Source organism: Aureobasidium subglaciale (assembly GCF_000721755.1).
Source record: "Aureobasidium subglaciale EXF-2481 unplaced genomic scaffold scaffold_6, whole genome shotgun sequence".
NCBI lineage: Eukaryota > Fungi > Ascomycota > Dothideomycetes > Dothideales > Saccotheciaceae > Aureobasidium > Aureobasidium subglaciale.
The window spans coordinates 537144-550680 of NW_013566989.1; the positions used below are offsets into that span (position 1 = coordinate 537144).

Genomic DNA, 13537 nt, shown 5'->3' on the forward strand with positions numbered 1-13537 from the left:
ACAGACGGGTCGGCGATGGAGCTGATGCTGGGATGTGCGACTTGGGTATACGACAATGGGAGCGAGTGGTGGCGGCGGAGTGAGAGTCGGCGAGACGCAAGATGGTATGATGGATGATGGATCAGCTGTTAGGGCTGGACGGAGGATGGCACCGGCGCACCGCGGCAACCCGACGGGCGGCGCCAAGCACTTCTTCCTTGCACTCTCGGCTTTCCACCAAAGCGCGGAGGAGGAGCATCGAACAAACCATCAAGCATCATCCACATCCCCGCTTTCTTGTCTAATCGCGTGTGCCTGAGAAAACAAGCCAATCCAATCCACTCCATTCCGATCCGCTCCTCTCTCGAATCATGGTGAGTCTCTCCCCGCCATGCATCCCTTCTCCACTTGTCGAGTCGCGCCCTCACTGTTGTTGTTGTCGTCGCGCCTGCTTCTGACACGCCCATCTTCGTCCAGGCTACCGGTCTTCCCAGCGGCTGGGAGGTTAGACACTCCAACTCAAAGAACCTTCCCTACTACTTCAACCCCTCGACCAAGGAGAGCAGATGGGAGCCTCCTTCAGGCACCGACAGCGAGACTCTGAAGCACTACATGGGCACCTACCACAGCTCTGCCAGCCTGCGACCTGACGGCCAAGGCCAACAAGAGGGCAAGATCCGCGCCTCGCACCTGCTCGTCAAGCACAGAGACTCTCGCCGTCCCTCGAGTTGGCGTGAGGCCCAGATCACTCGCTCAAAGGACGATGCCATGACCATCATCCTGGGCCATGAGGCCAGAATCAGAAGCGGCGCAACCAGCCTTGGCGATCTGGCTACCACCGAGAGCGATTGCAGCAGTTCTAGAAAGAGAGGTGACCTGTATGTCGCGCTACACCTTGTTCAAACCTGCCATCTACTGACACCATCTCCCCAGCGGTTTCTTTGGCAAGGGCGATATGCAGAAGGAATTCGAAGACGCCGCTTTCGCCTTGAAGCCTGGCGAGGTGAGCCATGTTGTCGAGACTGCCTCTGGACTGCACTTGATTGAACGGTAAGCCTCCGCTCGCTTCCCTTTGACCTTGCTGACCATGATTTCTTTCCTGTCTAGCCTGGAGTAGAGTTTTCGTGTTTCTTATCCTTTCTGCCTCTCCGCGATATACCATCTTTGGACTTATTCTCCGCGTCCGACGCCGGCCTTTGTATTCGTCCGGTCTTGAGATCTCCTTCTGTGTACTCGGCTGAACGAAAAAAAGCATCCCTTTCTGATTGCTCCTACATCTCACTACGTGGCCTTCTTTCCTGTTCCGAGCGCAGCCAAGCCCTGGGTGATTTACACTGGTCTAGCAGTGAAAGTGAAGCTTGTCATAGCCGCCTAGAGGTTTGCGGTATCGTTTGACTTCGGCCAACGAACACTATTCGTTCGGTCACAACCCAATCTCGCAGTATCCTGGGCGAACAAACCATACACCAATGTCATTATGACGGCCAGCTATGTCTGTCTTACGATTTGGTCGATGAAAGGTCCGCAGATATGTCTTATCTGTGTTGTTTCCGTCCATGTGTGATCTGGCAGCAGCGCGAATCATGTACACAGAGATGTTGCAGCCAATCGTATAGTCCAGTTCATACATTGTTTGGTGGCCAGCATCTTCTAGGGGAGCTGAGCCTTTGATGTCTTGGTACGCGGGTAGGTCTTGCTTTCCTTAGTGGCTCATGAGCTCTTTCCCTTTATATAAACCATGAGCTTTTCCCCTCCCTCGGCATCTCCCCTCGCACTACAGCTGCGTGTACACCCTGATCCCTGCACTACTACCCAACTCTCCTTTCACTCTATATACCTGAGCACGTCTGCATCTGATGCTGCCGCCTTCCGACTATCTGCATCCGCATCAAAACAGTTCCACCATGCCTCCCGCAACTCAACCTCGCCATCGTCGCCCTTCGTGGAGACAGTCACGCGTGTCCCACCGCACGTAGTAAGCAAACTCAAAAAGATGCTTCGAAACCCCAGGTAGATGCCGCGTCTCTCTCAACATGGCAGTAAAATCTACTCAAACGCACGCACTCTTCCGCTCATCTGATGTTTGTGCTGACCATGTCCCTTCAAGTTTGGAAACGGACTTTGACCGAAAGCAGGAGCATGAAATGCCCGCCGATGCCGACGCCGACACCTTTTACTACAACGCTGCCTTCATTGCGGAATGGACCATGCCTGCAGATCTCTGGGTCCGCTTGCCCGAGTCGCTCACAACGGAGCTCAACGACTGGCAAGCTGCTGGAGCTGCCGTATGCACAGCTCTGGCCCGAATTGACAAGCTGGACGATGAGAGTCTTTACAGAGGCTGGCCATCCAGACACAACATACATCTTTCGCGTACTACGTCTGACTGCCCCGCTGTTGGGTCGCTTCCGTCCCCGATCACAGGACCTTTCGAAATGTCACCTTTCCAAACACCGATTGATCTCCCTGCTCTACGAACAAGCTTTGACGACGCCCTGTCAACTAGTCCAGAGACACCACCTTTCACCCCACGAGACAGCATCATGGGCGACGAAGTCGATGAGATTAGCACATCATTCCGCAACAAAGTCAGCCTCGAGCACGTCAACGCGATGTTAGCCACTAGGGTGAGACGAGCCTCCGAATCTGCAGGCTCACCATCACCGATCATGAGTCGCCTCTCCCGTCAAGATTCGAGCGAATTTGCCTATGGTCCAGATCAACAATTTGACGAGAGTGCTTGGGATGTGTTCTTACGATCGTATGAGGCCGAGCTTGAGCATCTGCGCACCGAGACATTGGTTCGCTTCAGACACATTGGTAAATCAGTGGATAGGCTTTGGCTGGATCTCAGATGCGAGGGCGTGCATCCTGTTTCGAAGGAGACAGTCGTTGAGTTTGTCGCCTGGTGGCAAACTATGAAGGACAAGGAACACGACTATGACAAAGAAGTCCAAATGCTTGAAGTGCCTCAGCTCGAAGTGGTCAGCTTCCAGCGGGCGTCGCAAGGTTGGTCCTTTTGAACGACAGATCTGGTCAGCTCATGATCATACCATGTCTGCATGTGAAATCCGAAACGATTACATTAGATCGGTGCGATGAACGATCTCAGTGCAGGTCACCAGGGTCAGATGAGAAGCACAGCGATGATTAGTTTGACAAATTTAACCTAAGATGCATTTCTATGAGCATCTTCAGTGTAATCAGGGTGACCCTGTTATCATCTCCAAAAGCATCCTTATTCGTTTTGCTCGAGTCGAAAGTCAACCCTGACGACATGTCTGACATTCCACCTTCCAGTCAACTTCAATGATGTTGTTCATAGTGTGCATTTCGCCGATGCTGACATGGTCAGGGCGACGTAGATATTTCCGCTGTTCTTTCCGGTGTCATTACCCCAGAGCATGTCAAGTACCACAACCGCATGTGCGGGGTCTCCCACGTGCACACACTCCAACACTGTGTTCCAAACCTAAGCTCGAACGACTGCTCAAAATCATGTCACAAAGGTGCCCTGACCAAACTCAGTACGATGTTATTGTTGTCGGTTCTGGCGCGGCTGGGCTGACAGCGGCCCTCTCAGCCAAGCTCCACAATCCAACCCTCAATGTCCTCATACTCGAGAAGGCACCGCTGGAATGGAGCGGAGGCAACGGCTACTTTACAGCAGGTGCTTACCGAACTGCTCACAACGGACTGTCCTCGATTCTGCCATTGGTTTCCAATGTACCACTTGAGCTGCATGACAAGATCGATCTCGCGCCTTATACTGACGATGACTTTTATTACGACCTACAGCGCGTGACGGGAGGTCGCAGTGACAAGGATCTAGGAGCTGTACTTGTAGGCGATAGTCTGGATACTGTACGCTGGCTTAAAGATCACGGAAACGTGGACTGGTGGCTCAGTTTCCGACGTCAAGCTTACGAGGTAGATGGACGGTGGAAGTTTTGGGGTGGGCTGGCACTTACGGTGAAGGACGGAGGTAAAGGGCTCATCAAAAATCTGTCGGAGGCTGTTACGGCGAACGGCATCATCACATTATTCGACATAAAAGTCCAACGCTTGCTTGTCAGCGAGAGCGGAAGCATAGAAGGTGTGGAGGTCTCAGAATCGACCAAAGCACACTCCAAGTCTCTGCTGTTCGCAACCAGCGTCATTCTGTGCGCTGGCGGCTTCGAAGCAAGTAGAGAACTCAGAAAGTCATTCATGGGACCTGGTTGGGAGCTTGCCCACGTCCGCGGCACTCCCTACAATACCGGAGACATGCTTCTGGCAGCTCTGGACCTAGACGCGCGAAAAGCTGGCGATTTCAGCCATACCGGTTGCCATAGCGTCAGCTGGGACGCAGACTCGTCTCCCGATGGAGGTGACAGAGACAAGACGAATGAGTTCACCAAGAGCGGATACCCACTCGGGCTCATGCTCAACACCCGCGGCAGACGTTTTGTGGACGAAGGCTTCGACCTTCGAAATTACACTTATGCCATGTTCGGCAGAGCGATACTCGAGCAGCCGGAAGGAATGGCGTTCCAGATTTGGGATGCAGACGCCGTTGGCTGGTTGCGTGAGGAAGAATACCGTGACGACGTCGTTCGCAAGATTGTAGCGCAAAGCCTCGAAGAGTTGGCAGAGAAGCTCGCAACGGAGGGACTAAGAGACAGGCACGAATTCGTGCGTACAATCAATGACTACAACGCAGCGGTTCGTGCACATCGAGAAGAGAACCCTGACGCGAAGTTGGATCCATCGATCAAGGACGGGCTTTCGACACAGTCATCTCGGATGTCGTTGGAGCTGCCCAAATCAAATTGGGCGTTACCTGTTGAACAGGGACCTTTCACGGCCGTTCGAGTAACTTCGGGAATTACCTTTTCGTTCGGAGGTCTAGCAATCGCGCCTAGTACGGCGAATGTAATAAGGAATGATGGGTCTTGCATCGATGGCCTCTTCGCAGCAGGGGAGATGGTCGGCGGATTGTTCTATGCAAACTACCCTGGAGGTGAGGAAGCCAGAGTGACGAAAGTCAATAGACTTTGGCAGAACAGAGCTAACGTAGAGAGCAGGTAGCGGGTTGACCGCTGGCGCAGTGTTTGGCAGAAGAGCAGGCGTTGCTGGGGCCCAACGGGCAGAGCAGCAATTAAAGAGCAATGTCAAGTTGTAAGCTTTGTTGTCATGGCGGGGTTTGTTTATCCCGGTTGAGACAATCTCCTGTCCACGCCATGATGACAGGATGCAGGTGGCTGGCAGAGGAGCAGAGAACATGCAGGAACACGGCCAGTTTGCTATACAAGAGGCCGACAAGGGTCGCACAGCACCTGCCACCAAGCAGCGGTCGACTCTTGTGGTCGGTCAGAGTAAATTGAATTTACCTAGCTAGTTGAGATTAGCATGCTAGCGCGCTCACGAACGCGGGAGAGCGGCCGTGCACCATAGCCGCTTGGCACCAGCCATCGCCCATCTTCCAAACATACATCGTCCATTGCTTCGACCTTGATCTGCGACCGCACGACGACCACGGCGATTTGATTCCGCTTGCTCGCCCCGTTCCGCCCCCTCCATACGATCCTCGTCGTCGTCCGCGCCCGCATAACTCTGGACGCTCGCCCGGCATCGTCGAGTGTAGTCGAGTGTTAAGCGCCTGCATCTGCTCTTGCACCTGCTCTGCTCTGCCGTCCGCGACTCCGCCAAGTCACTCTTTCACTCCAACTACTTAGCCACGACCCGACGTTCCTTATTCTCAACACCACCCGCTCAAATACCCATCTGCATTGCCTTTGCGCATCAAGAAGTTACGATAGATTAATTTACTCCTGTGTAAGTTCTGTTCTGCCCAACTCGACATGCCGCTCGTGTTCTCCGTCTGACGTATGCACACCCAGTTATGGCCGAACCTCAGACCTCACTCCAACCTCCCGAATCTCTCCATACCACCACAGCCGCGAGTATCAGCAGCGCAGCCACTGTTATTCCACAATCAGCCTCGCACAACCCTTCCGATCTCTCGTTCACCGTCGCCGAATCCGGACCCGTCGTCACACCGCGTCGTTCAAAACGCAGTCTACGTTCACGTGCCCGCACCGGAAGCAACGCAAGCAGCAAGCGATCTCACCGCGCCCGTCCTTCAATGAGTGAAAAACCGACCCGCCCGCTCTCTGGGGCCACCACCCAGTCCAATGCCGCCCGCCCAAAGAAGAAATCAAAGTTCTTGTCGTTTCTAGGATGCTGCGGCTCTTCGGACGATGCCCAGGATGGCGATCAGGATGTGCCGCCTCGTCAGTCAGTGCCTGCTCAAGCCTCTCAGGTGGATCAACAACCATCAACACACTCCAACCCGACTATGCAGTCAGTGGACACCATCGATGAGAAACCTGCAACTACTCCATACGCTGGCCAGCAGAGCGGTCCCTCGGCGAACGCTGAAAACGAAAAGATGTCTTTGCCCGCTCAAAGTGAACCTTTGTCTAGAACTGATGGTCTCACTGCATCTCCGCAAATAGCAACTGAGACACCCGCTTCTGGAGCACTGTATAGCCAAGATTCACAAACGCAAGCCTCTTCGGACGTCCCCTACCTGACCCAGCCTGACGTCGTCGTCCAAGCCCCAACCCCTGTTGCAGCGATGGCAGACGAAGACCTCATGATCGCCGACCGAACTCCAGAGCAACAGGCCAGGGACACCGACATTGAGATGACGGATGTTGGTCCTTCTTTACCCCTTTCAGCCAACGACGTAGCAGGCACATCTGAAGATGAGGGTCACGTTACCACTCGCCACGAAAGTGGCACACGAGTTGACCTGCCTCCGCCTCCGCCTCTGGTCGAGCGTCAGGCTCAGGTAGCGTACCCACACACGGCCAGTCATGACACGTCGTCTGTCCCCAGTCCAGAGCCCCAAAAGTGGCTCTTGCCGGCTGTGAGACCAGAACATAAGGGCAGGAAATGCTTGATTCTGGATCTGGATGAGACCCTTGTTCACAGCAGTTTCAAGGCAAGTCAACAATCACCATGATCTAGATCTCGTGCTGACCGTGCTTGAAGCAGATTTTACATCAAGCCGACTTCACCATCCCTGTAGAAATAGAAGGGACATACCATAATGTCTATGTTATCAAACGACCAGGCGTCGACGCTTTCATGAAGAGGGTCGGAGAACTATACGAAGTCGTCGTATTCACGGCTTCGGTCTCAAAGGTAAGTTGCAGCATGCCGTCATTGCACCAGAATGACACTCGGCTGACCTGAATCGCAGTATGGTGATCCGCTGCTAGACCAGCTGGATATCCACCACGTGGTGCACCACAGGTTGTTCCGTGAGAGCTGTTACAACCACCAAGGCAACTACGTCAAGGATCTCTCGCAAGTCGGGCGCGATCTCAAGGAGACAATTATCATCGACAACTCGCCCACATCATATATTTTCCATCCGCAGCATGCCGTGCCTATCAGCAGTTGGTTTTCTGACGCTCACGACAACGAACTCCTAGATCTCATCCCGGTGCTGGAAGACCTCGCAGGGCCTCAGGTTAGCGATGTCAGCCTAGTGCTCGACGTGGCACTCTGATGCGGACGGAGAAGACGAGAGATTGCAGCAAAAAGCATAGTTCAGAGGCGTTGGATGGCGCAGGACGTTCAATGATGTGCAGGGTGAGACGCAGCTCACGCACTGTACAAAAGTAAGAAGGCTCCCTCTGGCGGGACTGGGGGAGATTGTCGTGTTGAAGAATAATTTCGTTTCTCTTTTTGAGCTGTTCCGGAGGATAATTGATTGGCGGAAGTTGTTGGGTAGTGGAGTGACGGGCACCAGGTTTTTTTCTTTCTTTCTACCTGTGTGCGGATAGCTTTTTTTTGTTTTGTTTTCATCTGTTTAATTATCGGGATCCGCTGAAGCATAGCAGGCATATCAGCTGGAGAGCGGCGGCGACAGTGGCAAGCAGCAGATGCTGTAGCCAGAGAGGCGCAATACCCCTTTACATTTCTGATCTTTCTCCTTTGGCTACTCTAGTTTCGTCGTTGATTCTTTTACTACTGTTCTTCTAAACACAAGTTTCTTCAACCCTTCCATCACACCTTTGACCATCAGACTCGTGACATGAAAGACGCAAAGAACAAACATGATCAAGTTAGTCTGGCGGTAGGTGTGATGGTGCAAAGACGGAAAAGACAAGCAACAGCAGTCGGGATGGCCATGGGGTAGCATCTGCGGCGGACGGACATCTTGGCAGGCGGTCGGGAGTGAGGCGGCGTCGGTGGTTGCATGTTTTCAAAAGGGCCCAGCAGTTGAAGCATAATTATTTGTTTGCCAACCACTCGCACAATCCACAATGTCGCTCTCAATACCGAATGCGCCAAACAGCGGCCTGTTCAAGGCAGGCTACCAGAAGTGAGTCGATCTGTCCGGAACTGCATCTCCCTGCAGCGGAGCCGTGGAGCTCAGACGGAGCTCACGGCGCCAAAGTCCACGTCGATATAGGAGAGAGCCGACGACTGACAGATCAACAGCTACGATGCCGAAGACGGCGCAGTTGTACGCAACATCGATGCGTGCCGAACCATCTCAGACACCGTGGCCACGTCGCTGGGCCCCTACGGACGCAACAAGATTGTCATCAACCACCTGCAAAAGATGATCCTCACCTCGGACGCTGCCACCATCCTCCGCGAACTCGAAGTCGTACACCCTGCCGCCAAGCTGCTGGTCATGGCCAGTCAACAGCAAGAGGCCGAGATGGGAGACGCTACAAACATGGTCATTGTCTTGGCTGGTGAATTGCTCAAGAAGGCCGAGGAGCTGTTGCGCATGGGTCTCAAGACTAGCGACATTGTCGTTGGCTACGAGCGCGCCGGCCAGGAGGCTCTGAGAGTACTGGAAGAGCTCGAGGTGGACCGTGTCAAGGACATGCGCGATCAGGAGGAACTGTCAAAGGCTCTGCGCACCGTCATTGCCGCCAAACAGTCCGGCCATGAGGATGTTTTGGCCAACTTGGTCGCCGAAGCCGTCCTCGCTGTCCTGCCCAAGAACACCTTCAACTTCAACGTCGACAATGTCCGCGTTGTCAAGATCATGGGTGGCTCGATTGAGCAGTCGCGTGTTGTCAAGGGTATGGTCTTTGGTCGCGAGCCCGAGGGCACCATCAAGAACGTCCAAAAGGCAAAGGTCGGTGTCTTCAGCTGCCCCATCGATATTGCACAGACCGAGACCAAGGGTACCGTACTACTCAAGAACGCCCAGGAGATGCTCGACTTCACAAAGGGCGAGGAATCACAAATCGACCAAGTCATCAAGGAGCTGCATGATTCTGGCGTTCGCGTTGTTGTCGCCGGAAACTCTGTCGGCGAGCTGCCCATGCACTACCTGAACCGCTACGGAATCCTCGTCATCAAGATCATGTCCAAGTTCGAGCTCCGCCGCCTCTGCAGAGTTGTTGGCGCTACACCCCTTGCTCGTCTCGGTGCTCCCATGCCTGATGAGATGGGTTCCGTCGACATTGTCGAGACCATCGAGATTGGCGGCGACCGTGTCACTGTCTTCCGCCAGGAGAATGACACTACCCGCACTGCTACCCTTGTCCTCCGTGGTGCCACCCAGAACCACCTCGAAGATGTAGAGCGTGCCGTCGATGACGGTGTCAACGTTGTCAAGGCCATCACCAGAGACGCTCGTCTCGTACCCGGCGCTGGTGCCGCCGAGATGCAGCTCGTCGAGCGCATCTCCGCCTTTGCAGACAAGACCTCTGGACTTTCGCAATACGCTATCCGCAAATACGCAGAGGCCTTTGAGGTGGTACCGCGTCTTTTGGCCGAGAGCGCCGGTCTCGACGCCACTGAGATTCTCGCCTCCCTATACACTGCCCACAGCGCAAAGTTATCAAAGGATAACAGCGTCTGTGGCGCTGGTGTCGATATCGAGAACAACAACGGTGACGGTGTACTTGATGCTCAAGATGAGGGCATTCTTGATCTCATGGTCACCAAGCAATGGGCCATCAAGCTCGCAACCGAATCTGCCAGAACCGTTCTCAGCGTCGACCAAATCATTGTCGCCCGCCAGGCAGGTGGCCCCAAGCCGCCGGGTCCTAACCCCAACTGGGACGAGGATTGAGAGTGTAGATGAACCACAAGTACTCGCCGCGCCGATGTTGGTGAAAAGCCGATGAGCAGGATTGCACATTTGCCAGGTCCGATGAGCCAGAGGTCAGCCAAGCAGTGATCAGCTGCGGTGTGTGTAGGAAGCATGAAATAAACGAGCATGAGACGGTGCTTGTGCTAGAGAGCAATGCATAACAGTCAAGGGAAAGAGAGGAAAGACTGGATTAGCATAATTTCAAAGCCATCAACAGTGTTTTTACGACCATCAAACATCAGAAAGAAGATAAGTGCTTCACAAACCGCTTTGGTTGCTGCAATCAAATAATATACATGGATATTTACAGGTGATGAAACATGCCAAACGGCCTAGATATGCAATCCTCCAGTGTCTCGTGAGAGATGCCCTTTTACTCCTTGATAACGCCTTGTGCAAGATAAAATGCTGATACTTCCGCGCTCTTGCATCCACATATCCTGGCCTTCTCAACTCATTCTTTGATGACGATTGGGGTCCGTCTTCGTGACCGACGATGTATGCGCGGGTCTTTTCGTCTACCGCCAACGATACGCCATGTACTTCTACGTCCATCCGCAAGACGCAGACCTCGTGACCATAGATCAGGACGAACACGCTGTCCTTGCAGCTTGGGAACATCGACATCGGGTGCAGGTTTGGCAAGCTTGATCATGATGCGGATGAGCCTGTTGCCCAGAGATGATGCCTGCCTGATCTGTGTCTTTTGCCTCACTCTGCAAACTTCAGAGTAGTACTCTAGCACCCTTGCTAGTCTGAGATTGTTAGCACCTCTGGAACCTTCAGATCGTGATCGTAGCTCGGCGTGCTTCCGCGCTTTCCGGACGACAGTCATGAAGGTGTAGTCGATTCGGTAGCCTTTAGCCAAGACTTCCTTGATGACCCACTCGATTCCCGTGCTGTGGCTTACGCGAATATATGCTTGTAGCAATACAGTCATGGCTGGCAGGTCAAATGGCACTTCTCCCACCCACTTTGAGTGATAGATCATCTGGAGAAGCTGGATTGCTTCGTTCGCCTGGTTGTTCTGGATCAAGACTGTTGCTGAAGCCGTGGCTAGATGATGTTTGATGTTGACATTGTTCCTCACCATATGCCGGTAAAACCCCCGCACGGTATCGCGGAGCTCGTCAATGTGCATCGGTGCACCTGGTGTCGCGATTCGTATCTGATGACTTAATAGTGGTATCAGCGCCGCGGTGATCTCCATACCAGCTTCACTGGCTGTGTCGATATGATCTTCAAGTAGGCCGACGTCATCTGACAACTTCGTGCGGGCCTGTATTGCCATCTCTAGAGAGTATGATGACGCGGGCAGACCACTTCGTCCAAGGCTGCTTTCGTACATGTTGAGGAGATCTGCGTACCTTGCCTCCGACAGGGCTATCAGCATCTCATTCTCTTTGAGAGTCTGCGCTCTTAGGGCGGTCGAAAGCGCGGTGTCCGGCATGCCATCCATCGATAGATCTTCAACTGACGGCACATTTTTGTAGTCTACTGACCGGTCGCTTGCCAAAGAAACGTCATTTGACCACACTTCATCGATCTCGTAACCAAAATTTGCCAGTGATTCATCTCCGGCTGTCTCTCGCATACCTGAATTGGAGAGGAGCAGAGGTGCACGAACTGGTCTCGTCTCTTCATGTATCTGGTACCAGTTGAGAGGCTTAGGTAGACTCGGCCGATCCAAATCGACCTCCTGTAGCGCCTTGAGCATGAGCAGTGCCCGAGGCTCCCTGTGGGCAAGACCGGATCGATAACCTCGAAGGTCGTGTGCTACAGCCTCAAGCAGTAGATTAAGCAGATTCTGGGACCAGTACTCTGGAACATGATTCAACAAGCGTCGGCAGAGCCAGATCAAAACGGTGTGAGAAGGCCTGGTATCAAAGTAGAATTGCCGCACCATGGCCCCGGCAGTTTTTGATGTAATTTCTGCACCTCGTCCATAAGTCTTCATTTTGTTGACCCACACTGGAATCATCCCCAATCGACCAGTTCTGATTAGATCATTGATGCCGATGCTCAAGATGCGCGGGTCGGGAAGGACTGCGTATTCGTCAATCGCCTTGAAGGCAAAGGACCAAACTTCCTCTGGATGGTGATGCTTGGCATAGGCTTTCAGAACAGGGATGAAGAGATCAGTACGTTTCTCGGGAGTTGCTTCCACTTCTCCTGCGCGGCCTAACATGGTCATCAGATGATCGACAGCAGGCCAATCGGCGTTTGAAGACGTCAAAAGGACGAAGTGGCCAAAAGTGACTATGTCGGCTTCCAGATGTGGGCTCTGCTGAATGGTGCGGAGATGATGGTGAGCTCGATCGAGATTTCCGGACTTGATGCAAACTTTGATCATGGCATTATAGAGGACCAGTGGCGGAAGTTTTGTAGACTGGCACATATGCTCGAAGAGCGAGTCGACAAGGCTATAGTTGCGAGTAGTGTACCACATTTGTTCGATGATGGCAGGCCATGCAGGTTCGCAGCAGAGCAGTACTGTAAGACGTTGTTCCCTGTGTATATGTTTGGCGAATAGGAGGGCGCAGACTTTGGGACTATGGGTCGCGTATGCTGCGCATAATGCAGGGTAGACAGTGCGAGGAAAAACAAACTTTTCGCCGTAGCACTCGTTCATGTGGACCAACCATCTAGGGCGTAGGGGCTTAATGCAGGCCAAGGAAAAGCTGTGAAGACAATGAGTGACAGGCCATGCTTCGAGATACATGTGATCGACCAGTTGTTGACAGTTGCGGAAGCTTCGCTTGAGCAGAAAAGAATCGAACAAGCGGACTGCAAGTGGTTTAAAGTCGGACGGGCAGATGCCTGCGGACTTGGCCAAGATGAGAGATTGATGAAACAAGCGAAAAGCATCATCGCCCAGGTTCTGAGAAACGAGCTTCTCGCAGCGAAGTTCGAGAGCGGCCAATGTACGGGCCAGACCATGTTTCTCAATGGCGTTGACCAGAGACGGCGGACTGCGTAGACTGGTGGACGCCGGTACACGAGGCGTCTGTCCTTGTGGTGAGGTGACTTGTGTTGTGGGATGTGGTCGTGGGAGAGGATTGGACGAGCGGTTGGTTTGGACGTCGTGTGGTTGGCGTGACTCGAGTTTGGCGTATCCTCGCTCGACTTCGGAAGGCAGGACGTTGTTGCGAAAGGTTTCTGCCTGCGTGTGCAGCGTCGCGTCGTTGGCGTGGGCGTGCGTCGCATCCTGGTTGAGTCTGCGACGAGCAGCGTGGGCGTGCTGGTAGCGTGGATGCTGTTTCAAGCGGCGCGAATTGTCTGCTATCTTCGAGACGACATTGGTCTGGCGGCGGCGCTCTTCTGCTATGACGGCTGCCACACCACAGGCTGTGCCTGATGAGATGTACGCCAGCTGCCGCAGCACTCGGAGCGCTCCCTCTGATGGCACTCGTCTTCGGCTTTGGAACATGGCAA

General features: G+C 53.5%; 6 protein-coding genes across 6 annotated transcripts; 5 read left to right on the top strand and 1 right to left on the bottom strand.

Moving 5' to 3' along the window:
• Positions 1-101: 101 nt before the first annotated feature.
• AUEXF2481DRAFT_705369 (uncharacterized protein) lies at positions 102-1554 on the top strand (the record flags this gene model as incomplete). The annotated part of the gene is made up of 5 exons (XM_013490134.1): positions 102-104; positions 133-353; positions 396-857; positions 913-1029; positions 1087-1554. The coding sequence occupies 5 exons, from the start codon at positions 102-104 to the stop codon at positions 1094-1096; spliced, it is 813 nt and encodes a 270-aa protein (XP_013345588.1). The 3' UTR covers positions 1097-1554.
• On the top strand, positions 1373-3145 carry AUEXF2481DRAFT_623251 (uncharacterized protein). Its single transcript, XM_013490135.1, has 2 exons — positions 1373-1989; positions 2087-3145. The coding sequence occupies exons 1-2, from the start codon at positions 1718-1720 to the stop codon at positions 3000-3002; spliced, it is 1188 nt and encodes a 395-aa protein (XP_013345589.1). The 5' UTR covers positions 1373-1717; the 3' UTR covers positions 3003-3145.
• A 332-nt stretch (positions 3146-3477) lies between these two features.
• AUEXF2481DRAFT_46516 (uncharacterized protein) lies at positions 3478-5143 on the top strand (the record flags this gene model as incomplete). The annotated part of the gene is made up of 2 exons (XM_013489997.1): positions 3478-4981; positions 5046-5143. The coding sequence occupies 2 exons, from the start codon at positions 3478-3480 to the stop codon at positions 5141-5143; spliced, it is 1602 nt and encodes a 533-aa protein (XP_013345451.1).
• Positions 5144-6670: 1527 nt separating this feature from the next.
• AUEXF2481DRAFT_64156 (uncharacterized protein) lies at positions 6671-7543 on the top strand (the record flags this gene model as incomplete). Its single annotated transcript, XM_013490044.1, has 3 exons — positions 6671-6974; positions 7037-7173; positions 7232-7543. 3 exons carry the CDS (start codon positions 6671-6673, stop codon positions 7541-7543), a joined length of 753 nt encoding a protein of 250 aa, XP_013345498.1.
• A 760-nt stretch (positions 7544-8303) lies between these two features.
• Positions 8304-10081, top strand: AUEXF2481DRAFT_28075 (uncharacterized protein; the record flags this gene model as incomplete). Its single annotated transcript, XM_013489877.1, has 2 exons — positions 8304-8362; positions 8482-10081. The coding sequence occupies 2 exons, from the start codon at positions 8304-8306 to the stop codon at positions 10079-10081; spliced, it is 1659 nt and encodes a 552-aa protein (XP_013345331.1).
• Positions 10082-10556: 475 nt separating this feature from the next.
• On the bottom strand, positions 10557-13532 carry AUEXF2481DRAFT_28076 (uncharacterized protein; the record flags this gene model as incomplete). Its single annotated transcript, XM_013489878.1, has 1 exon — positions 10557-13532. One exon carries the CDS (start codon positions 13530-13532, stop codon positions 10557-10559), a length of 2976 nt encoding a protein of 991 aa, XP_013345332.1.
• Positions 13533-13537: the final 5 nt, after the last annotated feature.

Coding starts and splice junctions, on each gene's coding strand:
- AUEXF2481DRAFT_623251 (XM_013490135.1), top strand. CDS start 1,718: ATGAGCTTTTCCCCTCCCTCGGCATCTCCCCTCGCACTACAGCTGCGT. Junction 1,990..2,086: donor AAGATGCTTCGAAACCCCAG/GTAGATGCCGCG, acceptor TGTCCCTTCAAG/TTTGGAAACGGACTTTGACC.